At 57.1% G+C, this 17,206-nt stretch overlaps 1 protein-coding gene and 2 long non-coding RNA genes across 7 annotated transcripts in view; 1 reads left to right on the top strand and 2 right to left on the bottom strand.

Moving 5' to 3' along the window:
• ELN (elastin) overlaps positions 1-10,808 on the top strand; it is a 31,347-nt gene extending 20,539 nt beyond the window's left edge. For 2 of the 5 annotated variants that reach the window (XM_029948246.1, XM_029948244.1), the window contains 14 exons: positions 62-109; positions 486-572; positions 1,486-1,542; positions 2,626-2,733; positions 2,816-2,875; positions 3,412-3,486; positions 4,106-4,144; positions 5,548-5,601; positions 5,688-5,747; positions 6,007-6,084; positions 6,658-6,696; positions 7,323-7,367; positions 7,743-7,772; positions 9,792-10,808. In XM_029948246.1, the coding sequence (XP_029804106.1) occupies positions 62-109; positions 486-572; positions 1,486-1,542; positions 2,626-2,733; positions 2,816-2,875; positions 3,412-3,486; positions 4,106-4,144; positions 5,548-5,601; positions 5,688-5,747; positions 6,007-6,084; positions 6,658-6,696; positions 7,323-7,367; positions 7,743-7,772; positions 9,792-9,835 (824 nt within the window). In that variant the 3' untranslated portion in view covers positions 9,836-10,808. The remainder of the gene's footprint in view (positions 1-61; positions 110-485; positions 573-1,485; positions 1,543-2,625; positions 2,734-2,815; positions 2,876-3,411; positions 3,487-4,105; positions 4,145-5,547; positions 5,602-5,687; positions 5,748-6,006; positions 6,085-6,657; positions 6,697-7,322; positions 7,368-7,742; positions 7,773-9,791) is intronic. The other 3 variants (XM_029948245.1, XM_029948247.1, XM_029948248.1) reach the window with 3 other exon arrangements.
• LOC115299003 lies at positions 2,482-5,340 on the bottom strand. Its single transcript, XR_003911932.1, has 3 exons — positions 5,151-5,340; positions 3,952-4,126; positions 2,482-3,845 (listed from the first exon to the last, which is right to left on the bottom strand). It is a non-coding gene; the product is annotated as an uncharacterized LOC115299003 (long non-coding RNA).
• On the bottom strand, positions 10,773-12,038 carry LOC115299004. The gene is made up of 2 exons (XR_003911933.1): positions 12,005-12,038; positions 10,773-11,435 (listed from the first exon to the last, which is right to left on the bottom strand). It is a non-coding gene; the product is annotated as an uncharacterized LOC115299004 (long non-coding RNA).
• Positions 12,039-17,206: the final 5,168 nt, after the last annotated feature.

Raw genomic sequence — 17,206 nt, 5'->3', positions numbered from 1 at the left:
CAGCAACTTTGGGTAAGAGCGCTGTCCCCCAATCCAGCAAGCTTTCTCTCTCTCCTTGCAGCCGCAGCTGCAGCCCAGGCAGCAGCCGCCGCCAAAGCAGCCAAGTACGGTAAGTTCCCTGGTACCTGGCATGCCTGTCCCCACACCCAGGGCAGCGCCCTCCCCTCCTGCCCGCCCAGCCCTGCTCTCCCAAGGGGCCTGGCTCCAAGCTCAGAGCAGTTCTCCAGCAGGAGGGCAGAGCAGCGTCATCCTCAGGCGCCTGGGCTGAATGGCCTTAGGTCAAGGTCAGGAGCCCCAGGCCCCATCTTCTGAAGCCAGTCTGAACTCCTCTGCCCTTTTCAGCGGTTCACCCCTATGATTATCAGCCCTGCTTCTCAGCCGCACCCCAAATCAGCAAGTTGGGGGTGCCCATGCAGCCATTCTGTTCCCCCCACCACCTTCTACCCTTCCCTCTCCCAGGAGCCTGACACTCTTCCCTCTTCCAGGTGCTGGAGGGGTAGGAGGCTTGGGAGGGCTGGTGCCAGGCGTCGGAGATGGAGTAGCAGGTGTGCCAGGCACGGGAGGGGTGCCAGGTGAGCTGCAGCCCCAAACCAGAGATGGGCTTGCTTTGTCTCGCCAAAGGAGCCCTGGAGTTGGCCAGGTCCATATATCACTTTGCAGATGGCAAGACTTCACAGAGCCCAGGGGTGGGGAGGGGGGAGGGCAAAGTCCCCTACTTTGGGGGTAAGACCCTCCATGGGACCCTAGCTTGCTGGGGAGGCTCAGGAAGTCAGCCGTCATCCAGCTGCTGGTGGAGCTGTGTTCCACGAAGGCCAGGCGGCCTCCTTTAGTCCAGCGACCTTTCTGGTTCCAGATCAGGTGGGAGGGTCTACGCTACCCTTGGGCTCCTCCATGTTCACTCTCCCCCGGCCTTCAGAGGCTGAAGAGAGACAAACAGCCACAAGGAGATAAAGTTACAGACGTCCTCGGTTGCTTTTCCCCACCAGACTTTTCTACATGTCTTCTTTCTGGGAGAAAATCTCCCTTCTGAGTTTCCCCCAAGAAATGGTCAATTTCCTCCCGTTTTGGATACAGGCACAATTGGGATTTTTTTTTTTTTTTTTTTTTGGATTAACGCCGCCATCAGCAGAGAGCTGCACAAGCCTTCTAGAGGGTTAGGTGAGGGTCTGTGCTCCGACCCATCAGCTCTGGGCCCCCATCTGCCGCGGCCAGGGCTGGGGTGCCGCAGTTCCGGGGCCACTTGTCGGGGAAGGGACGTGCCCAGGTTGACTGGGGGGCCATCCTCAGAGCGGGCCTCGAACGCAGGCGGGCCCCATACCTTCCCTCTCTGTCTGCAGGGGTGAGGAAGCAGCGTGGGGAGGGTCTGCTGAGAGAGGGGGTATTTCCCTATGTATGGGGGGGGTCTTTCCAGAAAGGGGGGGGGGAGGGAGGATGTGGGAAGGGGCGCCAAGGACAGCCCCCAACCCCCACTCTTCACCACCCCAGGAGCAGGGACCCCAGCCGCTGCAGCCGCCAAAGCCGCCGCCAAAGCCGCCCAGTTTGGTAAGTGTCCCCTCTCCAACCACCCCTCCCCGTTCTGCTCCCAAACCCCCATGAGACAGCCCTGCTGTCTCATGCTCCCTGTTCCGGGGTCTGGCAGCCCCGCCCCCTCAGGAGGCAAGGCCGCTCCCGCAGTCACATCCTGGGCTTTTCACAAGCTTTGGCTTATCTGGCCACTTTTAGGGGTGTGGGTAAAGCTCTGATCAGGAAGGCAGAGTGAAAGGGGTCCTGGCCAGCCCTCCAAGACCAGGCACCCCATCCTGCCCAAACCCCTTGCCGCCACCGAGTCCAGCTGGGGCCTGCCCCACTCTGGAGCCCATGCTGGGCTGGCTGGACCTCCGCCCTCCTTGAGCTATGACGGCATTTCTTTGCTCCCTGACGAGGCTCTCCATCTCTCACTGCATCTGAGGACCACCCTGACCTGACCGCCCCCAGGCACTGGCACCTCCCTGAATATGCCAAACCCCAGGACACCCTTTAGATTCCCATGCAGGGGATGGGAGGTGGGGAGGGCCATACACCTTGGCTTTGGGGACCTGCAGACATCAAGGTTCAGGTCACAAAACTTAGCACTGTCTAGGCCAGAGAACATCTCAACTTCGGGGCTGCTGACCCCCAAACTCACATATGACAAATGACCCCTTTTCTTACAAAGCTGCTATTTGCAGAGGTAATCCTTACACTGACTTTATGAAGTTGGTACTACTGTTCCCATTTCACAGATGTGGAGACTGAGGTTCTGAGAGCCTAAGTAACACGTCCGCATTCACACAGCTAAATGGTTGCAGAGCTGAGCTTTGAACCCAGGTCTACCTGTCTTGGAGAGTTCCCTTCACTGCGTAACTACCTCCGTCACCCTCGAAAGCCTCACAGGGGTCCTCCCAAGGTTAAGAGCTCCTGACCCCGCACATGTCTCATTTCAGGAATGAGGAAACAGGCCCATCAAGGGAAAGTAACTTGTTCAAGGTCACACAGCAAGTCTGCATCGGGGCTGGGACAAGATCTCAAGGTTCTTGACTCCCAGCCTGCGGCTCTGTCCTCCTCGGTCAGGACTTGGTTAAGAATTAGCTCTTCTCACTGTTGCAGGATTAGGCCCTGGTATTGGTGTGGCTCCTGGTGTGGCTCCTGGCGTGGTTCCCGGTGTGGCTCCCGGCGTGGTTCCCGGCATTGGCATTGGCCCCGGCGGTGTTACAGGTGAGCCACTTGAATAAGTGGGCCTGAGGGGCCTCTGAATCCTCACGGGTGCCGTCCCTGAAACCCCTCCCTCCCCCTGCAGGAGCAGGGGCCCCAGCTGCAGCCAAGTCCGCTGCTAAAGCAGCTGCCAAAGCCCAGTACCGTGAGTGCCCTACCCGCTTTCCCTCCTCACCCCGGTGAGCCTCGGGCTGGCCCAGTGGGACCCAAGCCTGAGCTGGGCCCCACGATATGCAGCCTCAGCACCCAAGGGGTTGGAAGCATAGACTGGGTGTGAGAGAGACCTGGGTTCAACTCCTGCGTCCTGCACTAGCAAAGCAGCCTCCGAGTTTCCTGTCCTTATATGTGACACGTGGGTGCTGGTGGCGCTGTGGTGGATGGTTGTCAGCAGTGAGTTCATCCATGAAGGAAGGAGCAGGGGATCGGGCAGGAAAGAACAGTGGTGTCCACAGCCGCCGCGCAGCCCTGAACACCAGCTTGAGAGGGGCTGGACTTGGCGGTCAGTGGGAGTTTTAGGAAGACAATTCTTGGGAGCAGTACAGAGGGCAGGTTAAGCACAGGGGTACCCCTGCATGGGTCCGGGGCCCGCCCTTGGGGCCTGACTCATCTCCCTGGGGGGGACACCCCCAGGGACGCATGCTCCCTGCCTGCAACCGCCACACCCCTGCCCATCTCCCCCAGGGGCTGCAGCTGGGCTTCCTGCTGGCGTTCCTGGCTTTGGAGCTGGTGTCGTTCCTGGCTTTGGGGCAGGTGCAGGTGAGGGGCCTTCTTGGGGCAGAAACTTCCCCCTGAGCTCAGAGGAGGGAGACCTCGCTTCCTGCCCACGCAGTGCCAGGAGCCTCACTCGGGATCGTTGTAAATCCCCCATTAGGTTCTCCTGAGCAGTCAGAGATGACTGGGGTAACAGATGGGGGGCAGGCCAGGCAAAGGGGATTCCACACTGAAAAGTAGCCCACAACCCAGGAAAGGAGAGTGGAGGTCCCTGGGGTCAGTGGGCACCAGTGGGCCAGTCTGGCTCCCTTTCAGCAGTGCACTATGGGAAGAGGGCCATTAGGACCTCCAGTTCTTCACCTAGCCCCTGCGCTGCGTCCAGCCTCAGGCAGATCACACTGTGCCTGAAGGAAGACAGAAGGGGCAGATGGAAGGAGGAGGCACAGTTCAGCCTCTAAGCAGCCCCAGACCAAACTGGCAGTGGCATGGTTAGATACTGGAGCTCTGTACCTGGCAGGGTGAGCTCCTGGCTGGTAGTCTCTGTTGCAGGGCTTTGAGAGGAGCGATGAAGGCTGAAGAAGTCAGGAAAGGCTCCCTGGAGGAGGCAGAACTTCTGGGCGCAGAGCTCAGCTGCTGACCAGCCCTCTTTTCCTTTTTCTCCCAGTACCTGGATCCCTGGCTGCAGCTAAAGCAGCCAAATATGGTGAGTGCACCCTGCCCCCACCCCCCGCCCCCCTGTGGGGGCTTGGTTGCTGCCCCACCAGCCCAGAGAACACCTGGTCACCCATCTCTCCTCCACGGGGCCAGAGCCCAGGGCCTGGAGCTTGCAGTGCAGGGCTGGGATGGTCAGGGCAGAAAAAGGCAGTTTCTAGGACACATTAATGACAGTTTAGCAGCCCTGGTTCCTGCCAGCTACGTGCCTATCATACTTCCGGCTCTGGAATGACTCAAAACACCCCTCACATTTCCAAAACCCCCCGGCGGCAGTTGCTTGATGAATACCACAGTCCCTAAGGCCCTTCTGGCCCTGACGGTTTCGTGGGACCCAAGGCCAGAGCCCCCGCCTGCTGTCGGCTGGACAGCTCCTGCCTCCTGGCCAGCAGGGCCGGGACACCTCATCTAGGCTCACCTCCTGCCTGCCTTGCTGTCAGCATGAGTGCCTGCCACGGGCCTGGAGGACGTGGCCGCCCCGCCTGGACGGACCCACATGGTCTGTGGCCCCTGCATTCCTGGCCTCCGCCAACCGGCCCCAGCCAGTCCGCATGGGGCCAGTTTCCACCTCGGAAAATCCCGACTTCCTCAGCCCCCACCTCCCCTTCTCCCCCCCCCCACCCCACCCCCACCCCCGCTCGCTCTGCCATGGGCCTGGTGACCCACAGGCCCCTCTCCTGTTCTTGCCGGCTGCTGGCCCGCCTGAGTCTAACAGATGTTGCCAGGGAAACAAAGCAGTTAAGAGCGCTGGCTTCCAAGCCATTTCTTGCCTGTGGAAACTTGAAGACACTGCTTAGTCTCTGCCGTGCCTCAATGTTCTTATCTGCACAATGGGGACAATAGTAGTTCCTACCTGCCTTGTTGCAATGAATAACAAGCAGGCTACTGTGCGCAAAGCACAGAGGACCGTGACTGTGGCATAAAACATTAAGTGTCCATACGCAGCAGCTCCGTACAGGACAAAGGCTCAGAACTCAGTATGTTAGCTCCCCAAATACCTGTAGCATGAGTCGGGTAAGGGTCATCGTCCCTGCTAGGGCTCTGGGGGTCAGAGAGGTGACGGCTATGGCGAGAAAGCGGAATTCAAACACGAGGCTGTCAGAACCGGAGACGAGTCTTCTAGAGTCTTCTGCCCTCCGCAGCAGCTCCTCACCACCCCTGTGGTCACCTGTGGCTCCCAGTGCCAGCTGTCTGGGAAGGAGAAATGGGCCAGCCAAGGCTCAAAAGGGTCGCCCCGCCTTGCCCGATCAGTCAGGACAGACCCAGGACTGACCGAGGCACCTTTCACTGAGTCACGTGACTTTGGCCACCTGTCTGCTTTGCCTAGCATCCCCGGGACAGGGAAACCTCACCCTACAGAAACAGGGGTGCTGACTTTCCATCATCTCTCCACAGGAGCCGGAGGGTTGGGGGCTCTTGGTGGAGCAGGTGTCCCAGGCGGTGTGGTAGGTAAGTCAGAAGCTCAGGGCAGGCTGGGCAGGGAGAAGACTGACCAGAGGAGAGTCCCTCCCTCTGAGCTCCTCCTGTGTCCCCAGGAGCTGGACCTGCTGCTGCAGCTGCTGCCGCCAAGGCTGCCGCCAAAGCTGCCCAGTATGGTGAGCGCTGGGTAGAGGTGGGGGCGCCCCCAGGTCCTTGAGATCTCAGGGGGGGGCGCCTCTGACATGCAGAGTCCCTCACCTGCCCCCGGGGCCCTCCGGGGCATCGTCTCCCAAGGCCCAGCTCACACCCTGGCCCCCCTGTGCCCTCCGAGGCCCCGGGAGCTCAGGCTCCACCTGGGTCCGAGGATGAGAACCCCACTGTCTGCAGCCCAGCTAGTCCCACCAGCGGGATTTGAACACACAGCTCTCTCCACAGGCCTCGGGGGAGCCGGAGCCCTGGGAGTCGGGGGGCTCGGAGCCGGGGGAGTCATCCCAGGGGTTGGGGGCTTTGGAGGTGAGTGGCTGCTCAGGAATCAGAGCGTGCATGGGGCATGCATATGAGAGAGACAGAGACTGCCCTTCTTCCCCCACCCCCCACACACACCTGCCTCGGGCTGGCCCGCAGCATTTGGGGGACCTTCAGCAAGCACAAGGGGAGGCCACCTCTTACAGGTGGGCGCCCCCTCCTCTCCCTCTCTTCTGTCAGCCTCCCCCGCCACTTTAAGTGACAGTGCACGGAGATCATGATGGCTGTGCCCATTTTCCAAGGAAGGAAAGCAAAGTCAGGAGGGAATTTTTTTTTCTCCCAAGGTCTCTGCCACCCGTGGCAGGCCTTGTGTTAACATTTCACTCTTTTGTGGTCACCGTTGTGTCCCCCTATCCAAGCTGGCCTGAAAATCGCCCTATGCACTCCAGGCTGGATGTGCAGGAAGAGTTTATTAAATGCTTGGAAAGAGGGATGGGTGGGGGAGGGGGGTTGAGTTGGCGGGTAGGTGGTAAGCGGGCAAGCGGGTGAGCGGGACAAGAGGGGACAGAACTCTGGGAGGGCGGTGCTGTTCCTGAGCCCGTGTGCCCTCCGTCTCCCCAGGTGTGTCCCCAGCTGCAGCCGCTAAAGCAGCCAAATATGGTGAGTTTCTCCCTCCTGCCTTCCCTCTGCCCAGGTGTCAGGCTGCTTCACTCCACTCCGTCCCCACCCCGTCCCCTCCCCAACTCAGCCTCAGTCCTGCTCACAGTAGCTCTGAAGGCCCTGCCCCCAGAACCCAGAGAGGGTGCTCGGCTTCCCTTCAACTGTGTGTGGTCCGAACCCTGTCCACCTTCAGGTGCCACTGGCCTCGGAGGTGTCCTAGGAGACACCAGGCTGTTCCCAGTTGGAGGCATGGGCCCTCTCTCTCTCTGAAATCCTCAGCTCTGCCCAGGGCCTAGAGGGGGCCTGTCTGGCTGAGGGTGGGGGGGAACTCCAGGAGCTGCATTTAGCACAAAGGTATGGGAGGGAGAAAGCAGGCGAGGGGGGTGGGGGGAGGCAGTCTAGGAAGGGGAACATCCTGGGCAAAGGGGCAGGCCTCAGGGTCAGGGGCACCCTGGTGGCCAGCAGACACCAGGCTGATGAGTCGGGGCTACGGGGCTGGAGACAAGGCTTGGAAGGAGAGCTGGGCCACCGGTAGGGGGTGCTCAGGGGGAGGGGGTGGTCCTGGGTGGAGGGGCAATAGCAAAGGGCGGGGCCTGCCTCCCGCCAACCCCAAACCCTGCCCACAGGAGTTGCAGCAAGACCTGGCTTTGGACTGTCTCCCATTTACCCAGGTAATTACCAGCCTCCCTGTCCTTTCAACTCCCCCACTCCATCTGCTCAGAAGGACTGGGCCAGGCCCCAGGGGGTAGCCCTGTGACCCAGGTAACATGTCACATGAAGCAGGGCCTCCCCTTCATTCCTCTCCATTTCCCTAGCAAAGGCCAGGGAGCATCAGCTTTTCCAAAGTCCCTGTTCTGGATGAGGCAAAATGAGGTTCAGATGGTGCAAGGGACTTGCCCGAGGTCATACAGCATGAGGCAGAGCCCCGGGCGCCTGACGCCCAGGCCCAGAACCTGGCCCTCTCAGGTGGGACCCATGCTGCCTGGGAGGGCTCGAGGGGCTCCCTGGAAGTGGACACACTCACAGCCCCTCTTTCTGCCCCACAGGTGGTGGAGTCGGGGCCCTGGGAATTGGCGGTGAGTCTGCAATAAGGAAGGGCCCCACTTCAGGCGGGGTCCTGAGCTACTTTCATGGAATGGGGATACAGTGGTATCGTGGCCATGGCCCAGGGCTGGCCCTCCGATGCCAAGAAAATTCAGCCCTGGGACGTAGGGATGGGGACAAGGATCCCATTCCTGGGGCTCCCAGCCTGGCAGCTGATGGGACACCAGGAGTGAGACAGAGACCTGGCCAATCCCCCTCCCCACTCCCCATCTCTGGTGTAACTAGAGAGACAACAAGGTCCCAGCTGAAAGGAAAGGAAGTGTGTAAGGGGAGAAACGAGGTCCGTTCAAGCAGGTGGTCAGGGAGGCCAAAGCCTAGGGCATGTCAGATGGCGCAGTCTGCGTGGCCAGGGTCTAACTCGGGGCAGCAGGGGCCCTCCTAGTTGCTCAGACCTCCACAGGCAAGATGCCATCCATGAGGAGCACAGCAGGGGTCGGGGCGGGTGGGACTGAAGGCCAGGCTGGGGGCAGGAAGGCCTTCAGAACCTTCTGCGACAGAGTGGAGGCCTGATACATGGTTGGGGTTCTTGGGAGAGGTGGGAAAGCCTGCCCCCCTCCCCAACCCCCCCCACTTCACAGGCAAACCTCCCAAGCCCTATGGAGGGGCCCTGGGAGCCCTAGGGTACCAAGGTGAGTAGAGACCCAGCCCCTGGGGAGAAGGCAGGGTGGGGAGAGGCAGACAGAGGCAGAGGGCTGGGGTCCCTCAGCCTGGGAGAGGAAAACACATTTGGAGTACCCCTAGCAGGGTAGGGAGAGGCTGGGGGGAGCTGGACGCCTCACACCCCCATCCCATGTCTACCTCCCACATGGACAGTCAGAGCTAGGAGTGGGCCTAGGACCCCCCAGGCTCACCCCAAGCCAGCCCTGGCAGTTTCTCACTCCCTGCTGCCCCCTCCCAAGATCCAAGGGAAAGAAAAGGGATGTGGGGAACTCGAAGGAACAGGGAAGGGAAGAGAGAGAATAAGCGGGGCAATGGACCCTGGAGTCAAGGAATTTGAGGGGTGGGTGGAGGACCCAAGGCACCCCTAGCTGGGCAAGGTGTGTGGGGGCTGTCACCTGGCCCAGAGCCACCCCCTTGCCAGAGATGCAGGCGTGCCTCTGGGAGTGTGGGGGGCGGTAATGATCAGCACCCCCAAAGGCACCTCCCGCAGTTCCCAAAGGAGACCCAAAGCAGCCCGCTCCACTCCCGTGTCTGCTCAGGCTGTGGATTCCCTTGCATCCTCACTACCCAGAGGAGGCAGCTGAGGCCAGGGCAGGGAGAGGCAGAAGCAAGACCAGCCTGATGCCATCCAGGGGACCCAGGGGACCCAGCTCTCAGTCAGGCACTCCGTGATACCTGTGGCCCTGTCCCACTGCAAACCCCCTGGATGAATTTCAGAGAGAAGCTGGTCCCGGCCCCATGGGGCCGCTCGCTGCCACCAGGTGGCGGTAAGGAGCCAGGTGGGGTTCCAGGCCCTCCTGCCAGAAAGCGGTGCCTTTCATGACTTCAAGCCAGGCTCGCCCATCAGACTGTCCCCTGGAGGGGACAGGAGTCCTGAGTGTGTGTCCTGGCTCAGCCACTGTGAACTCTCCCTTTCTCTGAGTCTCAGTTTATCTGATGCACCCTCTCCCTCAGGAGGGCCATCTCCTCCAGACTCCATCAGCTCTCTCTTCACTCCCTTTTTTCCCTTTCGGGGTCTGCTCAGAGCTGCTCTCTAAAGCCTTCCCAAATGCAGTGGATCGGAAGATCGAGACCTTGTCCAGGCCAGGTCCCTTCCCCTCTCTGAACCTCGACTGCGTCACCACTCCTGCTCCCACCCACCTGCCCGCAAGGAGTTTATGCAATGTGATGGCTCAGAGCTTGGCGGGAGGTGGTGGCCAGGCTACTCATGGCCCCTGTTCCCTGTTTCGGTGATGAGGGTGTCAGAACAGCTCAGAGCTGGTCCGAGTGGGCAGGGGCTTGAGCAGGAACCAGAAGGGGCCAGGCGATCACGTGTGCCTCCTCCCACCCAGGTGGGGCCTGCCTGGGGAAATCCTGTGGCCGGAAGAGAAAGTGAGCTTCCCAGGACCCCTGACTCACGACCTCATCAACGTTGGTGCTACTGCTTGGTGGAGAATGTAAACCCCTTGTGACCCCTCCCCCACTCCCCTTCCCCTGTCCCCACCCTGGGAGGGGCCAGGCCAGGCTGGGTGGCCCTGGAAATCCACAAAGCAAGGACACAAGAGTGGTGGCCGGTGGGCCCCAGGAAGCCCCCCACTTCAGAGGCCGGGGACGGGTGGGCTCGGCCCCCTGCCTCCACCCCCTTCCCACCCAGGAGCTCCCCCTCCTCACACTCTCCATCTCCAGGGGAACTTGGTGCTACACGCTGGTGCTCTCATCGTCCTGGGGGGAGGGAGGAGGGAAGGGCAGCCCCTGGGGAACCCCTCCCCGGGGCTCTTCTGAAGATGGTGCAGACACTTCCTGGGCAGCCCCCTCGCCCCCTGCCCACCAGAACCTCCCCTAACCTTGGCTGCGGTCCAGTTGGTACCCAAGCACAAAAAGCCTCAAGCTGGATTCGGTCATACCACCTCTTGGCCCCCTTGCCCCCCACCTATTCCCCATGGCTGGGACCCCTTCGGATCGTAACACCCCACCCCCACCCGCCATTGGGAATAGCCCTCTTGCTCTTGTGGAACTCACCCGGCCATCGGCCCATCCATCCGTCACCCCAGTTGAACGCCCAGCACCACTAGCTAGCTGGGTGCCACCACCATCAACCTGGTGGACCCGTCCTGGCGGCCTGTGCCCTGCCTCCACCCCCCTCACCCCATCACCCCCATGATGGGGCCTGCGCACCCCGGGTGTGAGGAGCCGTGCCAGCTGAGGCGGCAGGAATCCCCTCCCCAACCTGGGCCCCCCCCCCATGCAGTACTGTATCCCCTAGCCCTCCCTCGAGCCACTGTATTTCAGAGCATTTCCCGCCCCGGCCCCGCCCATCTCTTTGTGTCTCGCTGTGATAGATCAATAAATATTTTATTTTTTGTCCTGGATATTTGGGGATTATTTTTGATGCTTGGTGCTCTCTTGGTTTTATTTGCGTGGTTAACTGGAAAAAAAATTATTTTTCATGATCTGGGGAGCTATATCCCCCACAGAAAATTCATTTTACTCACTTGGGCATAACTCTGGATGAAACACGTTTTTTTTTTTTCCTTTAAATAATAAAAGTGAATTAAATGCTTCAGAAAAGACTCAAAATGAAAACCTTTTGAAGGAAAGTACTTTGTACAGTCTCATCTGCCCCAGGGACGGAAGGAACTTCCACTCTTCAAGGTGTATGGGGCGGGGGATTTACCAAAATCATCTGCCCTTGTCTCCTGGCAGATCAGTCCTTCACCAAGTTCAACCTGCCATTTAACAAGAAAGCCCGTGTGTAGAGGAAGCAGGGCCAGCCTGCCTGCCCCCACACATGCCCACTCCGGACGCCTCCCCTGAGGAGGTGGCTCACCCACCCAGCCACACCCTCCCTTAGGCATAAGAGCTGAAGCCCAGGGCCCAGTGGGTGGCCTCCAGATGCTGAAGGTGCAGCCGAAGGGGTGGAGGAAATAAAAATGACCCTCTGTCCAGACCCTTGGCCTTGGTGAGTAGCCATGCAGACAGGGGAGAAATGGCTCCACCTAAGAAAAACCAGAAGACATGTTTCCCTCCAAAACATCCCCCCAAAGGAAGAGCGGGTCACCCACACAGCCCATGGGGACATGCCCACCCGGAGCCTACAACTCCCCCGAAGAGCACGCCCTGCATGTCAGATTCCAGAATCCCCTCCCCAAACCACCAATCCCAGGTCCGCTGCCCACAGGGCTTCCCGCCTCCACCCGTCCTCCTGAGAGCCCACCCCGTGGCCAGTGGGCACACCCCTAAGTCAGAAGGGCGGCGAGGGAGCTGTCAGAAACGTGAATATGTGTGTGTTTGCCAGCAAAGACCCGAGCAGGGCCAGGCGGAGGTCGGATGGAAAGAGAAGGCGGTGGGGTGAGCCTCTGGGAGGATTTCCCAGGGGACAGAGGAGCACAAAAAGCAATTTAGCAGGAAGCACAGGGAGGAGGGCCAGGACAGCTGGAGCGCCTGGAGGGAGGGGGGAGGGGCCGGTTCATGGAGACCCACAGTGACCCGCTATGACAGTCCGTGAGGGATGACACACCTCGCCCAAGAGTAGTGACAAAGGAGGCTCACCCACTCACTCACTCACTCATTCAACAAAAATATCCCTTGTGGAGGCGCCTGGGTGTCCCATTCTTGATTTCGGCTCAGGTCACGGTCTCGTGGTTTGTGGGTTCAAGCCACTTGGGATTCCCCCCTCCAAAAGAATAAATAAGTAAAAAGTAAATAAATAAATAACTTTAGAAAAAAATCTCAATACCCCTTGCAGGTCCGCTCTCCGCTCTCTGGCCTCTGAAAGCCGGCCAGTCCCAGCATTCAGCCCTGCAGTCTCCCTGCTTTGGTTTCTCATATAGTTCACGGCTTTAAACGCCACCTCTGCACTGGCGACTCCCAGAGCGACACCTTCAGCATAGACCTCTCCCCTGGGCTCCGGCCTAACACATCCGACTTGTAACTCGTCCGCCCGGAAGTCTCGTGGACATGCCCGTGTAGCAGTCTCCCCCCACCTTCCAAAACCTGCTCCCCTCCCGCCTCGCCCATCTCGGCAGACAGCGGCTCTGGTGGCCCTCTGGTAGTCAGGCCGGCGGCTTCAGAGCCATCTGGGACCCCTCTCTCCTCACGCCCCACAGCAGACCCCCGGAAACCGCACAGCACTACCGCCGGAAGACACCCAGAGGCACTTCTCACTGCCTCCAGGGCTGGCACCCTGGCCCACCAGGAGCTCTTTGCTAGGATTCCTGGCACAGCTTCCTAACTGAGCTCCCTGACACTCCCCCAAGCTTCCCTTATCCTTCTCTCCACGCAGCAGCCAAAACAATCCTTTCAAAACGTTTAGTCAAGTCATGCGCCTGCTCAAAATCCAGCCATGGCTCCCGTCTCACTCAGGGCCAAAGCCAGAGGTCTTTTGATGGCCGAGGAGTCCCTACCGGAGTTACACCAGCTGTGCTGACCGCATGTCCTGCTACCTGGCCCTCTGCCAGGCCATGCAAGCCCCCCACACCCTGCAGCCCTCTGCATCTGCTGTGCCTCCTGCCCGGAGCCTTCTTCCCTCTGCGATCACATGCTTGGCTCCCTCACCTCCCTCAGTGACTCCAATGTCACCTTCTAAATCTCCCGTGCTAATGCGAGACTGTACCCCCTCCCTCACCTGTCCCTGCCTTCTTTATCTCCAGAGCACCTGTCGCCACGTGACACGGCCTATTTCACTTCTTGTTCACTACCTGACTCCACACACCAGCATGTCGATTCCCGGAGGATGAACACCGGTTGTTTGCTTTTTAAAGTTTCTTTATTCATTTTTGAGAGCCAGAGCGCAGGCAGGGTAGGGGCAGAGAGAGAGGAAGACACAGAATCCGAAGCAGGCTCCAGGCTCTGAGCTGTCAGCACAGGGCCCTACTTGGGGCTCGAACCCACGAACTGTGAGATCATGACCTGAGCCAAAGTTGGACACTCAACCGACTAAGCCACCCAGGCGCCCCTTAAACACTGTTTTAAGAACAAAATACAGGGGTGCCTGAGTGGCTCAGTTGGTGAAGAGTCCGACTCTTGATTTTGGCTCAGGTCATGATCTCATGGTTTGTGAGATGGAGCCTCTGCTTTGGTTGGCTCTGTGCTGTCAGCACAGATTCTGTGGGATTCTCTGTCTCTCCCTCTCTGTCCCTCCTCCACTTGCACTCTTCCTCAAAAACTAAACCCATAAACTTAAAAAAAAAAAAAAAGAACAAAATACATAAACTCCCTGCTTTTATTAGCATACACTTGGGCAGAAAGATGGTAAGTAAATGTGTTAGGCTGATCATAGCCCCAAAGATATCCACGTCCTAATCCCTGGACCCCTGTGAGTATCACCACCCTAGTCTGCTCGGACTGCCATGACTAAGTACTACAGACTAAGTGGCTTCAACATCAGAAATGTATTTTCTCACGGTTCTGGAGCCCAGAAGTCCAAGATCAAGGTATCGGCAGGGCTGGCTGCTTCTGAGATCTCTCTCCTCGCTTGTTCTCTCCTCCCTGTGTCTCCACGCGGTCCCTGCTCCGGGCCTATCTGTTCCAATCGCCTCCTCTCATAAGGACACCAGGCAGATTGGATCAGGGCCCCTTCTAATGGCCTCATTTCAACCTCACTGCCTCTTGAAAGGCTCCATCTCCAAACACAGTCACATTCTGAGGTGCTGGGGGTAGGACTTCAACAAATGAATTTTGCAGAGATTTAATTCAGCCCGGGACATTTACCTTATATGGAAAAAGAGCCTTTGCAGCCCTGATTCAGGGAAGGATCATGAAGTGGGGAGATTACGCCGGCTGGCCCTAAATGCCATCCCAACAAACTCAGGAGCGCCTGGGGGGCTCAGTTAAGCATCCAACTTCGGCTCAGGTCAGGATCTCACAGCTCGTGAGTCTGGGCCCCGCCTGGAGCCTGCTTCAGATCTGTCTCCCTCTCTCTCTGCCCTTCCCCCGCTTGCACTCTCGCTCACTCTCGCTCTCTCAAAAATAAACATTAAAAAAATTTTTTTTAAGTGTCCTTATAAGAATTTGGACAAACTGTATGGCTTCAAACTGGACAACCCAGAAGAAACCTAATAATTCCTAAAAATATCCAACAAAGCAAGACTGAATCATGAATAAATAGTAAATCTGAAAAGACTAATAACAAGTAAGGGAACTGTCTCAGTCTTCAAAATTCTCCCAACAGGGACCCCTGGGTGGCTCAGTCGATTAAGCCTCTGACTTCAGCTCAGGTCATGATCTCGCGGTTCGTGAGTTCTAGCTCCGCGTCCGGCTCTGTGCTGAGAGCTAGCTCAGAGCCTGGAGCCTGCTTCAGATTTTGTGTCTCCCTCTCTCTCTTCTCCTCCCCTGCTCATGCTCTCTCTCTCTCTCAAAAATAAATAAAACATTTAGAAAAAAAATTCTCCTAACAAAGAAAACCCCAAGACCAGATGGTTTCACCGGTAAATTCTACCAAACTTTTAAAGAATTAACACCTATCCTCCTGAAACCCTACAGCCCCACTCCCCGCAAAAAAAAAAAAAAAAAAAAAATCTGAAGAGGAGGGAACATTTCCAAGTTTATTCTAAGAGGCCAGCATTATCCTGGTACCAAAACCAGACAAAAACACCACAAGAAGAGGGGTACCTCTGTGACTCCCTCAGTTAAGAGTCCGACTTCGGCTCAGGTCACGATCTTGTGGTTCGTAGGTTCGAGCCCCCCGCATCGGACTCTGTGTTGACAGCTGGGAGCCTGGAGCCTGCTTCAGATTCTGTGTCTTCTTTTCTCTCTGCCCCTCCGCCACTCATGCTGTCTCTCTCTCTCTAAAATAAATGTTAAAAAAATTATAAGTAAATAAATAAACATCTTTTTAAAATTTAGAAGGTAGGTCCACACACTGGCGGCAGGCCCATCAACTGTGGTCCCAGCGGCAGACCAGTAGCGGCCCCACCCTGCTATGGATTGGGCACCATCCTGCTTGTCTGTGATCCTGGCACCACCTTCTCCAACCTCCACCAAGGAATCCGGGAGGGGCAATGCCCATCCAGCCCCCGGTGACAGGCCTGCTGGCCTCAGGACCAACTGTAGTCCCTAAAACAGTCCCATGACTTGGTTCCGGACTCCACTGTGCCATGGCCGGGAAGCAGTCCTGCCCTCCCAAGGATCACCCCAAAATCGCGACAGAAGTACAGTCAGGGGCCCAGCAGAAGCCACACCCATCCACATCCGTGGTAACAGGTCAACTGCGGACCCCACTGTGGGCCCCATAAATGGGACCCAGCTCCGGCCCCACTAGAACACAATCTCAGAGGCAGACCCATAAATCCAGGACCCGGCAGGAAAAGGTCTTTGGCTACTGCATGAGCCTGTAAAGACTGGAAGAGATGCCTGCTCCTTCTGAGTCAGGACACCCGTGCAGGCTACACACATCATGAAGAATCAGGAAAACATGATGCCGCCAGAAAGCTCTGGGAACCAATGCTAAAGAAACAGAAAGCCATGAATTACTTGCCAAAGAATGCAAGAGAATTGCCTTAAAGAAGCTCGGTGAGCTGTAAGAGAACACCGATGGGCAACTAAACCAAATCAGGAGAATAATACGTGAACAAAATTAGAAGTTTAACAAATAAACAGAAACCATTACAAAGAACCAAACAGGGGCACCTGGGTGGCTCAGTTGGTAGAGCATCTGGCTTCGTCTCAGGTCATGATCTCACGGTTTGTGGGTTCAAGCCCCATGTCAGGCTCTATGCAGACCGCTAGCTCAGTGCCTGGAGCCTGCTTCAGATTCTGTGTCTCTTTCTCTCTGTCCTCCCCTGCTCATGCTCTCTATCTCTCAAAAATAAATAAATGTGAAAGAAAAAAAAAACAAACAGAAATCCCATAGCAAAAGAATACAATGACTACACAGGGAAATGTAACGGAGAGCTTCAACAGGAGACCGGGTCCTATGCAGGAGTCGGTAACCTTGAAGACAAGTCATTTGAAATCATCCAGTTAAAGGAACAACAAAAATCCTGAAAAAAATGAAGAAAGCCTGTGTGACTTAGGAGACACCATCAGATGAATCGATATACACATGATGGGGGGCTCCCAGAAAGCACAGAGAATGAGAAAGAGGCAGGGAGCTTATTTAAAGAAACAATGACAGAAAGACCTCCAAATCTGGAGAGGGAAATGAACATCCAAATCCATGATGCCTAAAAGAGCCCAAATAAGATACGTGATAATCAAATTATCAAAAAGTCATAGAATTTTGAAAGCAGTATGAGAACAAGGTCCAGCCCGCCATATACAAGGGAGCCTCCATTAGACCATCAGCAGGTTTCTCAGCAGAAGCTCTGCAGACCAAGAGAGAGTGGAATAACATATTCAAGGAAATGGGGGATGGGGGTGGGGACAAAACAAAACTCTCAACCAAAAATACTATATCCTGCAAAACTGTTCTTCAGAATTGAAAGAGAGATCAAGATGTTCCCAAACAAAAACCTGAGAAAGGTAATCATCTCCCAACCTGACTTATAAGAAATGCTAGGGGCGCCTCAGTGGCTAAGTTGGTTGGGTGTCCGACTTCGGCTCATGTCATGATCTCACAGTTCACAAGTTCAAGCCCCAAATCAGGCTCTGTGCTGACAGCTCAGAGCCTGGAGCCTGCTTTGGATTCTGTGTCTCCCTCTCTCTCTGCCCCTCCCCTGCTCATGCTCTGTCTCTCTCTCAGTAATAAACATTAAAAAAAAATTTTTTTTAAGGAAATACTGAAGGAAAGGGGGCACCTGGGTGAGTCAGTCAGTTGAGCATCTAACTC

Source organism: Suricata suricatta, chromosome 8 (genome assembly GCF_006229205.1).
Source record: "Suricata suricatta isolate VVHF042 chromosome 8, meerkat_22Aug2017_6uvM2_HiC, whole genome shotgun sequence".
Taxonomy (NCBI): Eukaryota; Metazoa; Chordata; class Mammalia; order Carnivora; family Herpestidae; genus Suricata; species Suricata suricatta.
The sequence above is the reverse complement of the archived record's forward strand: the minus strand, read 5'-3'. Positions and strand labels throughout refer to the sequence as shown.